The following is a 19588-nucleotide window of genomic DNA, read 5'->3' on the forward strand; positions in this document are numbered from 1 at the left end:
GATTTAAATATTAATCCAATAATACGTTCCTGATAACAGAGAAGAATAGATTGGATAAATTAAGGGTTTGCTTGTCATTTGTGTTAATGCCCCGTTGAGCCATTTAAAACATTAGACTTATCTTGTCACTAAAAATGTTCACTTTCAAACACTCGCCTCTTCCGTGTCATGTGTCCAGGTGACCCAGTATCTCCTGGATAAGACTCTGATCATGGATGAAGACACGCTCTATGACCTCTCGCTGAAGATCGAGCCCAGACTTCCTGCCTGAGTTGCGGCTGTTTGTGGCCCAGAGGGAGCCTGCGAACCTGCAACCCCCCCAGAGGGCAACACGCCCACATAATCTCATCAATCAAGAGGAAACCGGGACGTTTTTTGAGAGCGACGTGGAAAAGGAAAACAAGAGACTGATGATGTGACAGATTTCTTAAAGCGTCAAGTGTGAAGACACTTCAAACTTTGTGAGAGTTTTTGAATCGTTGGGCTGATTGTCATCAAGGATCATGAGCTGTGTTGCGTGAGGGTTTTGAGGAAATGACATGTCGCCGTGTGTGCTCATCATTCCTCTGTGGAAAGTGGTGCACTTAGACATCACTCTTCCTCAGACCAGGCTGACAGGCTGACAGGCTGAGAGGCTGAGAGTGTGGTGTGAATGAATCACGGTGGATGTAACGGAGATGTAGCATTATACAGATAGTGTGACAGAGAGATGTCCGAGCTCGTGTCTCTGTGCTGTCGTCGGTGTTTTCTTAACCCTGCTTTTTTTTCGTGCCATGTCCTGGAGCAAAGAGCCCCAGCGATGCTTTCCGTTCACGATGGTCACTGTATAAAACTTGCATGATTTCAGCTTGGGATGTAACTGTGTAAACGGCCTTCAACCTGATCCCTGACCCTGAGCTTTGCATGCTTCACTCTTCCCGGGATGACTCTCTACGCCACTATGCACCCTCAGTGGGCTGGGTACGGCAAAATGCCTTTAAGCCTTCAAAAGTAATGTAGACAGACACTAACAGAAAAAACACAAAAAACTTTTAAAATGGAAAAAAATTATATATTTTGATGAAGTGGCTGATTTTTGCATTGATCAAACAGTTAATTCTCTATTTATCAGATTTTCCATGTGAACGGAAAGCTCTTTTTTTAAAAATGTCCTCATGAATGATACAAAATTGAAAAACTTTATCAGTGCCTTCCACTGGCGTAGGTCAATTTCTGCTCAATTGCCAATTTACAAGCGTAAAGTTTTGTACAAATCCTGCTTCGGAAACTTTTGAGGAAATCAGTAGATTCACTCATTCCACTTCCTTGACAGAAAACAGGTTATGTAGACTTATCAGTAGCATGTTCGTGAAAACTGGTGATGTCATTGCAGCGTCTGATCATCAGTGAATATCGCCCTCTGGTGTTTGAAACCTTGCTATAACCTCCACTGACCCAAAGCTTTTGCAGTGCTTGTGTGCAGTTTGAATTTTTATTTTGCCGTTTACAAATTGTCCGATACTGACACGTGTAGTCAGGTCCCAGTGATTAAAGTCTTGGATGTAGGCTGGGACAGTTTTTGCACTCTCTGACATGTAGCTTTGCTTGAGTGACAGTATGATAGTCGTCGACCATGCTATTCATTTCATCAGATACTGTATTTATATTACATTTGCATATAGTGAATCAACACATGTTATATGATTGATGAAGGAATACTTTGAATTGTTATGCTGTGAATATTTTTTGGAGTCTCTTGCTTTCATGTTGAATTCTAGTTTTGCATCCCAGGCTCATGATTCAGTGAAGAAGAAATCTGTTTAACTTTATTCTAAAGGAAAAAAAATGTCTTATGAAGTTTTAAAAAAAATGTAGCATTTGAAATTCTGAGTTTTTTTTCCATTTAACTGATATGATGAACGTAGTTGTCCTGCATGCACACAACATCTGCATGTTGTGCATGTCTGATCGGACGCTCCCTGTACCTGCTTCTCTATATTGTCTCTGTAGTTGTCAGGAGGTTCTAAAAGGCATAAAAACAATATTCTGTCCATCTAATCTGGGATATTTGTTTCTTGGTGTACCACAAAACCTCAAGCACAGTCTGTGGACGGAGTTTTCTTCAGAACAGCTGTTGTCGTGCAGTAGCAGTGTTGGAAGTTACCTCAACGAAAACTCCAGATTGATCAGAGGAAACGTTCTCAGGCTTTGCTTGTAGGGAATCTTGTCTGTCTTACACACAGGTTTAGAAAGACTGGATGTTTGTATTGTGATATTATTTTTGTGCATTTGTTTGTGTGTTATTTATTGGTTTGCATTTTCCACTTGTAGGTGCAGGGGAAATAAATTCAACATGCCTTATGTGTTGGCACTGTGCAATGATTTCACAGATATTAAGTTTACTATTAATTCCCATGTCAATTTCTCCACTTTATAGAGCTAGAGCAAACTCTGGTGCATCAACATATTCAACATATTAACTATGATATTTCAAACTCCAAACTCCTGATACCAACATCCGGCTACACAAGGTTTACAAGGTAATCAAGCTTGTGCTTGATCTAATTTAACTATGAAATTAACATTTTTCACCAACATTCACAATTTATCTGGTGTTGAGGTCGAAATTAGAATTGATAGAATGAACTATTCATTTCTTTAATTTTTAGCCTTTTTTTGTTGTCCTGTTATTAACTCACATGCACACACCCAAATCCAGAAACCAGGCCAGTTTGTAAATTTAACATTCTCCAAAGTATATTTAACTTACAATGATGAGTCATTTAGAAATGTACAGTTTGAACCTGGTGGTGTATTAAATGACTAGATATGGCAACATCCAATATAAAATCTTGTTTAGAGGTTCAGTGTGTAAGATTACGATGAATGGATCTATTGGCAGAAATTGAATATGAAATAATTCTTGGGACATTTTCACTAGTGTGTATAAATTGTTGTTTTCTTTACTCTAGAATGTTTATACTCAAATACTATATATTTAAATAAGGAGCAGTTCCCCTCTATGGAGGCCGCCATATCTTTACAGTCGTCCCATAACTGGACAAACTTAACACTTTTTGAGTTTTTATGTCAACTGAAGGCTATCACAGGTTTCATGTTTGGACCTGGAGGGTGAGATGAGGGGTATTTAGCTGCAATATACAACCTCACCACTAGATGTCACTAAATTCTTCACACTGAACCTTTAAACCTGGAAACTTGCACAATATTTTTCACTGCTGCTTGTTAATGCACATTCTTGTTTGTCATTTTCACTGAATCAAAAAGCACTGATGACATTTTTTTGACAAACTGACTTTGAACGGCATGAAGGTCTCTACACTTGCTGCCTCCTAATCTGATTTAGCACTGTGGCCATCCTGCCACCCGGTGGTCATGAGTGACATTGCCTCATTTTTCAGTAAAGGAATGAGCTGCATATGAGCATCATGAGCTAACGTGCCCCTTGTGTTACCAAATATGTTGGAACAGACTACCCTTCATTAGTGTCAACATTAGATTGAACTAATCAGCTGTGATATTAAAGTGAGGATGGAATATGAAAAGAAAACAGGGTTGAATCCAGTTTCAGTATCTACAGTGAGAACCACTGACAGCTCTTTTCAGTGCAGAGTGAGACAGACCAGACTGACACAGAGGGAGTGAGAGGGAAAACGGTTTGGTGTAAAGTCCAGACAAGTTGAGCAAGTGTTTACAAGGTGATAAAGTCATCGTTCAACCTGTGCCAAGTTTTTAATGTGTGATCTGGAGTCGAGGAACCAGCTGGAGGGTGGCACTCGAGGGTTGTGAGTATTTGTCTCCCAGTGGGGTTTCTATAGCAGATCAACCAACTCCAGCGCTGTTTCTGAGGGGACAGATGGACGACAGTTATCTGACGTTTATCACAACACTGCGAGTGTGACATCTCAGCCCTTTACAGTCAAAGACAACAACTCATGGGCTTCTTGAAAACCAATAATACTGGACTTGAAATGCTGAAAGGATCAGGATATTTGAATTTAAGGGTACCTGAATTTAGAGGTACAAATATGTTGTGTAAAAATCATGCATCATCATGTCTCCTTGGGAAACTGGTTCCACTTCACCCCACCCCCTGACTTTACTGAAACATGTCACTGAGTGACGCTGTAGGACAATAAAAGCACATGTAACACTTTGAGGAAGTTGATATCTTGCAGGGCTGATAAACTTGGGACCTTGACCCACATGATCAGTCTAGATGGGCCTATTGGCACATTGGATATGAAACACTGTCTTACAGCTAACGAGCGCACCACAAACAGAGTTATGCATGTTTTCACAGCTTCCTTCCTTTGGAGCCATACAACTAAAATATATTGTTTTTGTGAGACAGTCTTTTATTTCTCAGAGGAAAACTAACTAGCATTTTCACAACCAGAAGATAAACTCTGTGATTTGTTCTTTTCCCTCAGATTTGTGTTTATTTCTCAAACTCAATATGTAGACTTCAGTAATTGTGTAATTTTCTGTATCAGACTTCTAAAAGATGTCAGTGGTTCAAAGTCATGTTATCATAAATTATGGAAATGTAGCCAACCTACAATATATATATTGAAAATTTAAGCTATTAAAAAGGGCCCAGGGAGTCAGGGAACAGAGCACTATGGTCAACCCTCTGTATGAAGTGTCAGTGCTTTAGCTTTAAAAATACACTTACTTATATTCTTCATTTGATGTTGGACTTCAAAACCTGAAGATTGAACCTAAGATTTTCAAACTTGGAGAACCAAAATTGCTTGGGCTATATTTCTGCTATTTATTTAGAAGTTATTCTTCACTTTGGACCCTGGACTTTTTAGAGAACACATGATACAAGCCTTGACCTCGAGCCATTTAGTCTGGACCATCACTGCTAGTGATTCTCACATACTCTATGCAGCTCTTACAGAAGCTGGAGTTTAACATTAGCAAAGTGAACTGAGGACTGAACCCACAAACTTTATATGTGTGTGTGCGAGTGCATGTGTAGAGAGGAAGGCAGACATGCTGACTGACAGTAGAAAGAGGATTTTCTGTCTGTTGCCAGGTGAGAAGCTAATCCTCTCTCTCTCTCTCTCTCTCTCTCTCTCCCTCTCTCTCTCTCTCTCTCTGATCCCATCTCTTGTTCCTTAGTCCTCTCTCACTCTGCAGATTGAGCGTCTCCGGACAGACCTGCAGGACACACACCTCAACCTTTCTGCCTCCTTTCTTCACTTATCCTCAGGTGAGTGATGGACTCTCTAACTTCTCCTCCCTCTGTGTTTCCCTCCTGTCTCAGACAGAGCATCAGCCAACACGTGAATTATGAACCAATCTTTCATATAACACCTATTTATGTTTATAATCAAAGTGAGAGCATCAGTTCCCTCTAGAGAAAAAACATTCATTTGCAGTTGTATTGTGAGAGTTTGCATGAAGAGTAAATTAGGATTTATCATATTTCACACATGCTTTGTGTTTGTACAGAATATGAGACGTTAATCTTTGCATGAGCACCCTGAGCATTTCGTTTTGTATTTTCTCCTTAGACACACATTTCAGCTGCCTACACACCAGCCACCTGCATAATGAGGCACCTCTACATTACATGATATTAACAGGGAGCTGCCACCTGTCCACAACTGTTCTTTATTTTCTGCTTCATCAAAGCTCCTGCTGTGGCTCCCACGCCCATGACTGACTGCTCATCTCACATTTAACATCAATTATAAAAACTGTATCTGAACCAAACCCATTTACATTGACTAAGATGACTTTGCAGTATAGGACTTCCCTTGTTTCAGTTAAGGTCAGAAGGTGCAGGTTCCTCTTCATTTAATCTTCTAGTCTCTGGTGGGAATCTCTCTAATCCTTCATTTTCCACTCTCTCTTTTAATTACCCTCTTACTTTCCCCCCTCCCCCTCAGCTTAATCTGACCCTTAACCCGTTAAACACTGACCCTCACACCTTCGTTCGTTTTCATCCAACCTGTCTCCTCAAATTTTTTTAATTTTTAATTTTATGGTTAAAATATATATATATATATATATATATATATATATATATATATATATATATATATTTAATTAATCTCCCTTAAATCCACAGCTTCTCTTGATCTCTGTTTCCACTAACTTCCTCTCACTCCCTCTCATCTTTTCCTGTAACAATTTGACTCCTCCGCACCTCCCGCCCACTCTCTGTCTCCTCTTTCCTTGTGGGAGCTCAGGTGACTGGCACAGGATGTCAGACAGGATCATGTGCTTATGTCGATGCCAACTCAGATCTGGCAACTTCAGCTTCCTCTCACCAATTGCTACGATTGATACTGTGCCTGTGTGTGTGTTACATGATGTACACTTGTATCATGAGTAATATTGTGCAAAAATATAAATATTTGTAATTTGATTGATAGTTATTAATAGTTTCTGGTGCATATTCTTCTACACGTACCTACAAATCATATGTAACAGAGTAAAGTAAAATTAATGATCCATCGTTCCCTGATGTAATTATCAGTTCTGATATATGATTGACATTATCAGACACATATACTAATATGACAGTACCTCTCTGGGTATCCAAGCACAAATCATCTGATCACCCGAGCTGTTAGTTCTCCCAACGGGGACCAATCACAGGGCTTCCGTCTGGTTCCAGGATAATCTCATCCAATAGGCTGCAGGCGTATCTGTTACTTAAGCTTTTGCTAACTTAATGCAATTAATAGTTTTGTCTGTGAAGATGTATGAAAATGTATTTATTGCTGCAGTGCTGTTAACAGTCACTTAAATATAAAAGTCATACCCACTGCTCACTCAAAATGTGTACGTCTGTATGTAAGTCTGCAATCCAAAAATTGGGAAGCGTCAAGGTTTTTATTACTGTCGTTTAAAATTATAATATGCAGTTAACGATTCCGACCAAAGGTAATTTGTGATATTCAGGCTCTGTCAAAACAAATATCCTGAGATTTACAGCTCTCTCTGAGATCACACATCAGTGGCAACACTTGCACTTTGCAGTAGTAAACTGAATGACAGAACCTTTCCATGAGAGATAACCACACTCAAATAGTAAAGTAACAGATTTTAGTGATCTGACATCAAATTGACCCTATCACATGATTGAAGGTCACCTCTGCCCTCTGCCCTTTCTTCAGGTGACAACCAAAATCACGTGACTATGGCAAACTCTTTCACCCGTATGATGTCTGGTCGTAACACGGCAGTGTTGTTGGCCAGCATTGGAGCTGGCACACTAACATCTGGATTCCTGCTCAGTGACAACACTGCTGCTGCTGCTGAGAGGAGGAGGCTCTATCCACCCAGGTGTGTGTGTGTGTGTGTGTGAGAGAGAGAGCGTGTTTATATATTTCACATGTGCAGCCAATTCAATGTTTCCATCTCGGTTTCCATCAATAAAGATGGTCAAGCAGCCAATCACTTAGTTACGATTGCAAAATAGAGTCTAACACAAACTTCCAGCAAGGCTCAACAGTCGCTTTGAATTCAACCAAGCTCCAACCAAAGTTTGATTGTGTCGATCACTTTCTACAGCGCTGATTTCCCTGACCTGAGGAAGCACAACAACTGCATGGCAGCAGCTCTGACCCCGACTATCTATGCTCGACTGAGGGACAAGACAACTCCTAACAACTGGACCCTGGACCAGTGCATCCAGACTGGGGTCGACAACCCTGGACACCCCTTCATCAAGACTGTGGGCATGGTGGCTGGAGATGAGGAGAGCTATGAGGTTGGAGTTCATGTTTGCAGTGGATTTTTGCATTTGATTTAGCCCCAACATTCATCAATCTGACAGATATTTTGTTGAATCAGGTGTTTGCTGAGCTCTTTGACCCTGTCATCAAGGACAGACACAACGGCTATGACTCTCGTACAATGAAGCACCCCACTGACCTGGATGCTGCCAAGGTTACACCCAAATTTCTCATTCCTCCTTTACATTCATCCATTAATTCCTGTATCTACTCCTGACCTGACCTGTCCTGACTCTTTCTCCCTCTCAGATCACTTCAGGGATGTTCGATGAGCGTTACGTGTTGTCATCTCGTGTCCGAACTGGACGTAGCATCCGTGGCCTGAGTCTCCCGCCCGCGTGCACACGCTCCGAGCGTCGTGAAGTGGAGCGTGTGGTTGTGACTGCTCTGTCCGGCCTGAAGGGAGACCTGGCCGGTCGCTACTACAGCCTGGGAGAGATGTCTGACAGGGAGCAGCAACAGCTTATTGAGGTTTGTGCACAATCACACACTCAGAGAAAAGGTTTCTGTAGTTTCTTTGAAATGCCCTTGCCATCTAATACCTCCCTGCCGGTTCCTCTATTCCTTCACTGGTCAATCAGGAGCACTTCCTGTTTGATAAACCCGTGTCACCTCTGCTCACGGCAGCTGGGATGGCCAGAGATTGGCCCGATGCTCGTGGGATCTGGTAAGACTGTCGGAGAAACTTAGGCTAAAGAAATATTTATGATTTTTTTAGCTTGAAAACCCTTTGAATGCTATAGTCACTGCATAGTTTATTCTTGCTGTCGTTCACAACTGTCACCAGTGGTTGGTTTGTGCAGTGGTTGGTTTGTGCAGTGGGGAATACTGATGAATAGAGGCAACATCAGAAACACAAATAAGACGACTCCAGAGTTTTATTTGATGATATTCACCAGTTTTTTTTTAGAGGAAAGTACACATTGATTATTTGAAAATACAGCAACATGACTGGAGAAAAGTGAATCATATATAGTAGAATTTTGATTAGAATCACTGTGTTTTTTCATTCACTCTATGATACACATGACATTTTCTGTAGTGCTTATTAGATCGCTGCTAGAATCCCAGACTTTGCATTTGCAGCTCCTCTAGAACCAAACTAAAACCATTTTCTTCAAACTGTTCAAACTGTTTTTCTGTTGCCACAACAAATTCAAAATTCTTCTAATTCTTCTTTTCTTCCTTGATGTCCAAAACTCAAATCTCAGGATTATTATTTGATAAAGTATTGTTCTTTGGACCTCCAGTCCCAAATCTGTGCCTTCACAACCTCCTACCCTGACATTGGAGGCTCTTAGTCTACTGAACTTAATTGAAACATAACTTTTCTTATCTTCACGCTGCACCAGTAAATTGATTAACATGGATATAAAATGTTCTTTCTGCTAATCTGTGTCAGGCACAACAATGAGAAGAACTTCCTGATCTGGATCAATGAGGAGGACCACACTCGGGTCATATCCATGGAGAAGGGAGGGAACATGAAGAGAGTGTTTGAGAGGTTCTGCAGAGGTCTGAAACAGGTCTGCATGTCTCCGTGTTTCTCTCTAAAAGTCTATTAAAACAAAGCCCTAAAAGTAAATATATAGTAGAATTTAAACATAAACAAACTGGAATGGCACTCAGTAGAGTTCCTTCCTCCACCAACCAAATAGCATAGAAATATGCCTGATATCATCATCAAGATCAATGAATTATTCTCTGGGAAATTAGCTAGTCATGTAAAAAAAATGCATTATCTCACAATGTGATTAAGAACTCCTGGATCCGAATCCACAGAACAGAATTTAATGGGAACTTCCCTGACCCCTACTGCATCCTTCCACCAATTTTTGTGGCAATCCATTTGGTAATTTTTTAATAATCCTGATCAAAAACAAACAAACCTACACACAGAAGGTCAGAGGTGAAAAGATAACTTCCTTGGAGGAGGTTATCAAAAAAGCTCATCTAATACCTCTTTTCTATATTGTTCATGTGTTCAAAACATAATTGGCCTTTTTCTGTAACTTGTAGGTGGAGCATCTGATTCAGGAGAGAGGTTGGGAGTTCATGTGGAATGAGCATCTGGGCTACATCCTCACCTGCCCCTCTAACCTGGGTACTGGGCTCAGGGCTGGTGTTCATATCCGCCTGCCTATCCTCAGCAGGGTATCACAACACACACACTCTGGCAACTACAACCGCACACAACAGGAAGACAGTTTAACTCCCATGTTGTAGTTCTGATTTATGAAATTGATTGAAGGTGTGTGATGTTTACGATCCAGGACCCTCGGTTCAAAAAGATCCTGGACAACCTGAGGCTACAGAAGAGAGGCACCGGAGGCGTCGACTCAGCTGCGACCGGGGACACCTTTGACATCTCTAACCTCGACCGTCTGGGCAAGTCAGAGGTAAACACCTGAGGAGGAGGGCTGCAGGTGTGGGCTGGGAATAACCTTCTCCCCTGCTGCTCTCTAATCTGTAATCCAGGCAGATATGTGCCACTTGAGGTTAAAAGTCTCCTGACTCCTGATCTGAGCCTTTCATGCATCACTTCTACACAGACTGTGGAGCTACCAACATCCACTATCTATCAAATATAATAATGATAGCTTGTTAAGGTCAGGACTTAAGATGGAGGTGTCTTCCAGTCAGACTAGAGGCACCGGGAGCCTAGAAGACTTAACTCAGAGACCCAAAGTGTTTCTGTGTTGAACTTGACACTGCCGCCATTATAGGATGAGCTCTCCAGGCATTTATGAGTAAATAGAAGCCAATCAGATGGCAGCTGGTGGAGGGTGGGACCTGGCTGATCACATGGGCGTCATGTATTCAGAGAATTTATACGCAAACACATTTCACTGATTCTCAACTTTTAAGAGTTCAAAAAGTAAATTTAATCTTACTTTACTAGTATTGAACTTAACTTTAAAGGTCAAAGAAACAAAATGCAATGTGAGTGAAATTTAATTATGTTCCTTTCTTTCCTTGTTTCCCGACTGACTGCACACTGGGAATTAACTTTCGATGCTCATTACAAGCTGACAAAATTTTCCATCCAGCATGTGTGTGACAAAATCTGTGATAGGGTGTAAGAATTATACGTTCATGGAAAAATGTGAGTTCATGTAAAACACCACCTCAAGTCGGAACAGCAACTCAGAAAGTTAGGAAAAATGTTGGAAGCAGGTCACAAAGTTTCTGAAGTCATCCTTTATCACCAATTATGACATAATTTACAATTAGCTTGATAGCAGCTTCTGATGTGTCCATCTCTCACAAGCACCTGACAGAATATAATATTCAGCTAATACAGATGTTTTTATATATTGTCGATATATTGTTTAAACTTTCAAAATACATTAATAAAACATATTGTTTTTAAAGCCTCAATGTTTTTATCCACATTTTGATTTTAAAACACATGAACACGCCAAAGTCGGAACAGCTTCACAAATCGGGAAATCGGATCTTCTGAGGATCAAGTTCTCATAGATTTAAATAAAATCCTGCACGTTGACACATTGTGTTTGGTCGTCATCAGGACCACAGTAGATCATTTACGTCGATAATAATGTAAATATGTCCTGAAGCTGTGTAACAATTTTTAACAAACCTGTATTCGCAGGTGGAGCTGACACAGTTGGTGATTGACGGTGTAAACTACCTGATTGAATGTGAGAAGAGGTTGGAGAGGGGGCAGGACATCAAGATCCCCTCCCCCGTCGCTCAGTTCAGGAAGTGAACGTCACCTCTGCTGGGAATCGAGCAAGTGCTCCAACCACTTGTTGTTAATGTTGGTCTTACAAAATATTTATGGCATGTGTAGCACTGTACTGACTAACATGCGCAATAAATACATTACTTGTATATTGTAAACGCACAATAAACTCTTGATGAACTGAGTCGTATTACTGGCAGGTGTTTTACAATTCTGTGGTGGAACAAAAAATCACCTGAATCCTAAACCATGAAAAAGAAGAAAGAACAAAGCAAAGTACTTAAGTACTATTTTTAAGGTCTTGTTATATACTTATATTCTAGTACAGTATTTATAGTTTATACAACTTGAATAGAATGAATAGAAACTTTTACACATTTCTTTCCTTATCTTTTTCACTTGTGTTTTTTTAATTCTTGTTTTGCATGAGCAAAGTGAATGCTTAAAATGATAGATTAGATTATATATAACCAGTCTGACCTATTATTAAACTGTAAAACCATTAAACAAATGAAAACAAGATTATAAAGCATCTGTATCTAGGTCAACAAGAAAAGAAAACATAACCCAAATGTGCACACACGCCTTTCATTTCTTTACAAGTACCTTAGAGCTGAGGCCATGGCCGACTGCCAGACTTAATAAGATGGAGCTATATGGGACAATAAAGTCATGACCTTTGAACCTCTGTCATTAAGTCCTGATCTCCCACGTGTCTTGAACTATGACTTACAAGGAGTACAATATCCACAGTTACTACACCAGGCTGAGATCATTTCAACGATCAGTTTTTCACTTTCTATTAACTATAAAAACTAAGGAAACAACATTTTGGATTTTTTTAAAATTAGAAAGTGCTCAAATGATGCAGCTGGTGATTAACCTGGCTCTCAGACCTGCCTCCTTTTCAAGGAGTTTAATCCAGGGGCAAAAGGCCAATCTCATTACCGACACCAGACAGCAGACAGACCGGGTGGAGGTGGCCGGTTAACACAACATAGTCAGTTTCATCTTATTTACGTACTCAGATGAGAACAGGGATTACACTTCACAAATAAAGACACCCTGCCACGAGAAATTAGCATTTTAATTATTCGGGTGAATGGTCCCTTTAAATCCTGCTGCTCCGAGTGTCGCTTTACCTTTTCACCGGCAGCAGATTAATGACGTAGACCTATTAATGCAATTAGAGATCTGAACTGAAGAGCTCAGAAACTGTGTGTATAAACGACCGTGAGCTCGTGAAGAATTCATGCTGCAATCATCGGAATGAGGCTAAGATTTATTTGATGGTGAAAACACAGAGCCAGTGGTCGAGGTTTTTACCTGCAGAATATGTGCACTACAGGTGATCATGCAGATGTGTTTTGGGTGTGTAAACATTGATTGGTTACACATTGACATCTCCAGGTGTGGCAGCTTCACTCTCAGCTTCACCTCACAGGCTGTAGTGTTTTGGGTGAATGTCTTGAGCAAATACTGGACAAATGACAAATGGAACTTCTCAAGTTAAGTAGCCTCTTACTCCAAAGTGGAATTTCTTTGGAAAATGGATCTGTGATGAATGTGCAGAACATAAATCTAAGTATCAACTTTAAAGGAGCGCCTGGAGCAGGTGGACACTCCCCAAAGAAGAACTGCCCAATCATAATTAGTCGTTTGTAATAGGCCAAGGTGGTAAGTTATTTTTTTTTATTGAGACTATAAAATCTAAAAGGAAGTGGATAAAGTTCATTTGACAACAGAGGTCGGACAAGTGTGGCTCAAAATGAAGCTGTGTGTGTCTTTGGCGTTAATCTCTGTGTTGCTGTCAGCAGGTAAGAATTTAAAGATAAACAATCAGTATAAAAACTAAACCAAGGAGTTTATATATTTGAATTCTGCTTTGCTTGTAGTGACCGGGTTACAGTGTTACACCTGCTGGGAAGATAACCCTGGCAACTGCAATCGTATATGGCCATGTCCTCATCATTATGACCGCTGTGCCAGCACAATAGGTAATTCATCAACACTTTTGGCTTTAACATCTTGTATTCTGCATGGTTCAATCTTATTCCTGACAGGATCTTTAAAAAGTCAAATTTTCTTTGTCTGAACTATATAATTCTGTCACTCCACTCATGGTCACCTAACTTTTACATTTCTTCTGTCTTGCCTTTGTTTGTTGCAGTTGCTCAAAACCTGATCACCAAACACTGCATGAGGAGCGACATGTGCGCTAATGTTTATTCCGTGGGTGTCAGATGCTGCTCGACAGATCTGTGTAATGGAGCCAAACACACAGGAGTCTTTGTCCCTCTTCTCCTGGTGCCTTTAGTCATGAGTCGACTCTTCATTTGAACAACACAAGAGTAATATTCTTAATATTACAACCTCACACTGTAAAAATCTACATCTATGATATCAGGAGAAGATCATCTTGAAAAGTGAAGAATTATATTGGCTCAATTCATTTTACCAAATCACAACATACATTAACCTGAGACATTGTACTGGTAATTAAACAACTTTGGAGGCAGTGGTGATCTATTTGAAATATACTTACATTTTCTAAACTATGTTTTGCTCCGTCATTATTCTGACGTTTACCTGTATATTACAACTTACTCTTGTTTTTATGCAATAACAGATACTGTAAATTTTAAAAGATTTGTAAATAGAATGTACTAAACATAAACTGCCATGACAAAATAAAGATTATTTTCTTTGAAAATACAATTTGACAATTTATCTGCATGTACTGTCACGTGTGAGTCTCCTTGCTTGTTCCTTGGTCTAGTCTAAAGTGTAAGTGAGGGTGCGTTCACTGTAGCCGCACCCAAAGCTGCGGAACTATTTATTTTCACAATCAGGTAATCAACACATATAAGACTAAAGTAAAGACCCGGATGTTCTCACAGGATGAGTGTCCGGAAGTTGCTTTTATTCACATCACATTTTATTTGCATTTTGTATTGTGTCCTCTTTTATTAGACAGCACTTTGGTCCACTGCAGTTGTTTTTAATTGTGCTTTATAAATAAACTGAACTTGTTTCTTTTTATCTGAATCCAAAATCCTAAACCTGCCAGTCAAGCAGAACTGCATTCAACATGAAAACTATTGTGCTTTGTTTTGTATCGACTGTGCTCTGCAGATGATGTGGGTATTGTGACGGAGATAAAAGCCTGGATGGCATTTTCTACTTGTACAGTTGAAAGGAATAAGCTGTTTCAGTTACACAAAGCAGGATTGTAAAACCTTAGTCCCCTGACTGTGAAAGGAAAACTCTGAGTTGAAAATAGCCCCCACTTTTCTAGTTAAGACCAGATGTGAAACTGTAAAGGCTGCTGTAGTGCAGGGCCAAGAAATTATTATTCTAATCATCTCTGATTTGGAGCCATTCAACTGCAGGAAATAACTGGACAAACAGAGTTTGACTTAATCAGGGCAGGTCAAAATAAAAGACACATGGGTGGTACGAGCGCTCACTAAGACAAACAGAATCAACGGCAATATGTATGTGCATGATTTGCCTCAGAGTTAGCATGAATATGATAAATAAAATACGACCCTGAAGAGACCCTTAGGGAACACTATAAAAGAGTGGCACATAATAGGAGGGGGAATCTCCAAGCACAACAAACAAAAAACCTGTTCGACAGATGAGATGAACCAAAGCAGAGCCACATCACTGATGTCAACACAGTTCATCAGGATTGCTAAATAAAAACAACATGTCAAAGAATGTGGTCGGGAACACGCTGCTCCCACAACAAACCTCGGATAAGTCGAGGAAGATATTGGGATGATTATTTTTTCATTACTTTTACAGTGGTCCGGGGTTGACGGAGAGTTTAAACTAAAGTGGGTCAGTGCTGAAAACAGACACGAAGCTCTTTGGATTCAAAGTGAATATTCAGCTAAAGTAGAAGTTATGAAAACTGTGTCAGGATCAATCAAAGGAGTATTCTGAGGTTATGCACTGATAAAAGCTTCAGGAACAGAGACTGAATTTGGCAGTAAATCATTGTGAGAGGAACAATAACTGTCTTGTGATCAGAATTGGCAAAATCCAATTCATGTTTTTTACAGTAGAGGGCAGTATAGGGGAAAGCAAAATGTGCCAAACCAACATGTAGTGAGTAACAACACAAAAATGAAAACCAAGGAAAGACAGGGCACAGAGGAGTGTGAGTCTTGGTCTTGGATCAATAACACTTTGGTTTAACTTTCCTATCTGTTTCCTATTTATCTCCGGAACCTATGTTTTTGTAAATTCTTTTTTCAAGTTTAGCCATATTCAGCAGAGCATCAGTTCCGCTGTCTCTACATTTAAAAAAGATTAACATGTGGTCACAGCAAAACCTACTGATGACCATTTATTGTATCGTTGACAATCTTGACACTGTGATGCAGTGGTTAGGACCGTCACCTCACAGCCAGAATGTTCCTGGTTTGAATCCCAGCTTGGCTTTCTGTGCAGGTTTACATCCCCGTGTCTACGTGTGTATTCTCCAGCTTCCTTTCACAGTCCAAATATTTGACATGCACATTCAGCATGGTCTCCAGCTTTCAATCGAGCATTTAGTTATTTTAGTCACAGCTGTTATTTTGTACTCAACTTAACATGAACGAATGACAATTGATTTATATTACAAGAGATCATTGCCAACAATGACTAGTTCAAGTCTGTTATAATAATATATGTTTTCAGGTTTAGGCTTAAACATTTGGCTCATGTCTAGTACCTTACACATATGTTCCTGTGAGCATGGTGTATTTGTTGTCAGCTGACAAGAACTAAAAATAGTGAAATATGTATTGTTGAGAAACGTTATCTCCAAATCTGATTCAAAGACATTTTTTTATCTCTTTTGAACTGACTCACTAAAACAGCTTATTTATCTATACTGCTAATAAAGAATTTAATTACAACACATTTTATTTTGTATCTGCAATTATTATTTCACATCAGATAATGAAACAAAAGATTTTAGATTTCACAAAGTAAATCATGCATAAAATCATATTCCATGAGTCAGCTATGGCTCACTATACGATCACACTTGACCACACTTGATTAGTGCAGTTATCCTCATGAGTCACATGAACTGAGTGAAATCAAATTGATAAATTGGATGATTTTGTTGTTGTTGTTCTTTGTGCATATAATAGTTGCAAATTACCAAAATAGGTCAGATCACACAGATCCAGTGCAGCTACGTCTTCTAAGCGACAACTGAATGTGATACCTTGAAGTAAATTATATACATGCAGAGTGTGAACAATGCCGTGTATATAATTTGTTGTGATCAGCGTTGGCTCAGTAGCTGATGTAGATTATTTTAATTCTCCCCGCAGAGGCAAATAGACGCTCCGAGCTGAGGTCACAGATACACTGGTACAGTGGCAGACAGAATTTCGCAGTAAAAGCGATGCTTGTATGTGAACAAATCTAAATGCAGATGGTGTCGTTATTCAGCAGCCATTACATCATGCAATCAACATTTATTACATAAGGTTGGTTAAAGTAAAAAAAACAACAACTTTTAAATTGCCCCTTTAACAATAACATCTGGACTGAATTGTACTGTTGCTGCCACTGAAAACACATGATAGTTATTCCAATACTGTTGGTGAGACAGAAATTCTTAGTATTCTGTAATGGAGACAATCATGTTGATGTCACATAAATGCAGAGCAAAGGTTGAATCTAATTTGTACCTTAAGTAAAAAACTACTGTTTAAAACTTTCAACGTATCCTTGAGATTCAAATTGTCTTAAAATCTTTCTTCTTACAGTAGGTTAGTATACTCACATTAGAAAACAATGCACTTTTTACTCCACTTCATTTTCACAACAGTTATAGTTTGTAGTTATTGTTGATTAAAACCAATCATGGTGGTTCCCCGGATTCGGGAATAAGACTCTCACATTAAAGGGACCAGGGACTTTTTCACAATTCTTGCCCTCTCTTCCTATCATTTCTCTTTTAATCTTTAATAAAACCCAAATACATAAATACTATCCAACAGTATATAACACACACAAAAAGTATAATATATATCCTTAAAACCATCAGTGGGTAATTTTCATTGCTACCTTTGTTGTTTATCAACATTTTGCTGTTATATCTCAGTACTTTTAATATTAAGTTTGATTACAATGCAGTGATGCACTGTGGCAATTACATAGAATTTTTAAACAGTTTACTTATTCACAACCAGCCCATGGTCTGCATGAAGCTACTGCTAGTCTGTGATAACTATGCAAATGTTAAGGAGCAAATCAGCTTCAGAATGAAACTGGAGATCCAGGAATATCTCAAATTTTAATTAGATATTGGGGTCGTCAATGGCCTCCTACAGTGTCTGGGAAGCAAAATAACTTAATCAGCTTTCGTTCTCTGCCTGTCCAAAACCAAGATGTCTATAAAACATGTTGTACTGTGTGTCATAGTGATGGAGAACAGCTCTTCAGAAAGGGAAAGAGAATTTTGAAGTAGAATAACTAATAGATCTTTGTCTTAGTGGCATATTTACTAACCAGCCCAGTGTGAATAATTTCTTAAACAAATATCATTTCCTCTTCCTCTTACAATATTGTTATTAATAACACAAGCTTGTCTCATTCAGTGCCGGCCATGTGATCATCGATAAGGTCGTGTGACCCCTCTTGGCCCAACAAGTGACAAATTCATTTCCAGTCCACCATCACAGGCCACTATAAATACATCACTGACTATTCAAGACTGCTGTGCAACAAACACAGACTTTATCCTGTTCGATGGCATCCAAAGTGCATTTCGTTCCCTAATGAAGACTGAAAATTGCAACACATCGAGCGAAAAAAGACATCCGCTGGTTAATTGAATCATCGCGGCTGAGCAGGTTTGAGATTAATTCCACGTAAGGAGAAGATCAAAAGCGAGCCGGTTAGGAGGATGTTGAGGGGAACGAGAGCACTGAGGCTTGTGGGATAATCCCATTAAGAGCTGCACATTCATTCATAGAGAGGATCCACAACTGTACAGTATTTTAGAGATTAGGGCTAAACAGTCAGCGATGGAGAAGGGTCACAAGCAAACCTGCGTTCTCACCATTTTACAAGATTGTATTCTGTGATTCCGTGCTCTCAGTGTAAAACCTTTTTCAATTACAATTCTGAGCAATGATCAGCCACTATGAAAGCTATTTCAGAGTTTGTGTCTGGAACAGATTGGATTACAAAAAACAAGAGAAACGCATGCGTCATTGCTTAATACTAATTGCCAAGGACATATTTTAATACACTGGAATACACATACACATTTACATTGCTTGTGTCATCGCAGGGTCTTTCAATGACGTCTTCTATGCCGCAAGCATTAGATCTAAAACTGGACTTTATTCCTCTGGATTCTACACATCTGTGGATTAACATTTCCATACCACACAATGTTTATCGAAAACACACACCGATGATTAAAGAACAGTAAAAGCCTGTAATCTAAACAAGGATTCCACAGCTATAGTAAAGTCTCTGTGAGGCTCTCTGAAGCTAAACTTATGCAAAGTGATGCTTTTGGCTGAATGCAATTCTAATAATTCAACATGCTCACCATTAGTTTTATGTGTTAGCATTATAGACCGTATATAAAGATGAATATTGTGGTACCGAGGCCATCTTCCACATCATACTAGCACATCTTTACAATTTGCTGTCCTATAACACCGGGCACAGCAGTCATGAATTTGCTAAATGTAAACGTTAGCAACAGGCTCACCATGACAATGTTAACATGCAGTTGTTGAGCATATGTAATGTTCTTCAGCGTCTTAGTTTTGTGTGTTAGCATCATAGCTAACACACAAAAGCTGTGTGTATATAAAGATGGATGATGCATCTTCACTTCCTCCATTTTCCTGGAATGAAGCTAAAATATCCCAGATGTAGTGAGTTGGTATCAGCTGCTAATCGTGATGGTTCAACCCATTTTTTAAATCATCCTGTCGGACGTGTAATTTTACTTTTTAGTTTGGTCCATGCCCCCTCTGCAAACATGGAGGAGATGGGATTTATGAACTATACTGCAGCCAGCCACCAGGAGGCAACAGAGATGCATTGGCTTCACTTTTCTGGTGCTGTGATGTCA

General features: G+C 39.5%; 2 protein-coding genes and 1 long non-coding RNA gene across 6 annotated transcripts in view; all 3 read left to right on the forward strand.

Moving 5' to 3' along the window:
* Nucleotides 1-2340, forward strand: part of rasgrf2b (Ras protein-specific guanine nucleotide-releasing factor 2b) — a 36669-nt gene extending 34329 nt beyond the window's left edge. For all 4 annotated transcript variants that reach the window (XM_020098989.2, XM_020098988.2, XM_020098990.2 and 1 more), the window contains one exon: nt 179-2340. In XM_020098989.2, the coding sequence (XP_019954548.1) occupies nt 179-271 (93 nt within the window). In that variant the 3' untranslated portion in view covers nt 272-2340. The remainder of the gene's footprint in view (nt 1-178) is intronic.
* A 2762-nt stretch (nt 2341-5102) lies between these two features.
* On the forward strand, nt 5103-11656 carry LOC109637019 (creatine kinase U-type, mitochondrial-like). The gene is made up of 10 exons (XM_020099117.2): nt 5103-5224; nt 7143-7311; nt 7540-7738; nt 7822-7917; nt 8013-8234; nt 8345-8430; nt 9166-9289; nt 9783-9917; nt 10037-10162; nt 11380-11656. The coding sequence occupies exons 2-10, from the start codon at nt 7166-7168 to the stop codon at nt 11494-11496; spliced, it is 1251 nt and encodes a 416-aa protein (XP_019954676.1). The 5' UTR covers nt 5103-5224; nt 7143-7165; the 3' UTR covers nt 11497-11656.
* Nucleotides 11657-13185: 1529 nt separating this feature from the next.
* LOC138407410 (uncharacterized) lies at nt 13186-14207 on the forward strand. The gene is made up of 3 exons (XR_011240817.1): nt 13186-13289; nt 13368-13469; nt 13643-14207. It is a non-coding gene; the product is annotated as an uncharacterized lncRNA (long non-coding RNA).
* The last annotated feature ends 5381 nt before the right edge of the window (nt 14208-19588 follow it).

Source organism: Paralichthys olivaceus, chromosome 4 (genome assembly GCF_024713975.1).
Source record: "Paralichthys olivaceus isolate ysfri-2021 chromosome 4, ASM2471397v2, whole genome shotgun sequence".
Taxonomy (NCBI): Eukaryota; Metazoa; Chordata; class Actinopteri; order Pleuronectiformes; family Paralichthyidae; genus Paralichthys; species Paralichthys olivaceus.

Coding starts and splice junctions, on each gene's coding strand:
- LOC109637019 (XM_020099117.2), top strand. CDS start 7,166: ATGGCAAACTCTTTCACCCGTATGATGTCTGGTCGTAACACGGCAGTG. Junction 7,312..7,539: donor AGGAGGCTCTATCCACCCAG/GTGTGTGTGTGT, acceptor CACTTTCTACAG/CGCTGATTTCCCTGACCTGA. Junction 9,290..9,782: donor TCTGCAGAGGTCTGAAACAG/GTCTGCATGTCT, acceptor TGTAACTTGTAG/GTGGAGCATCTGATTCAGGA.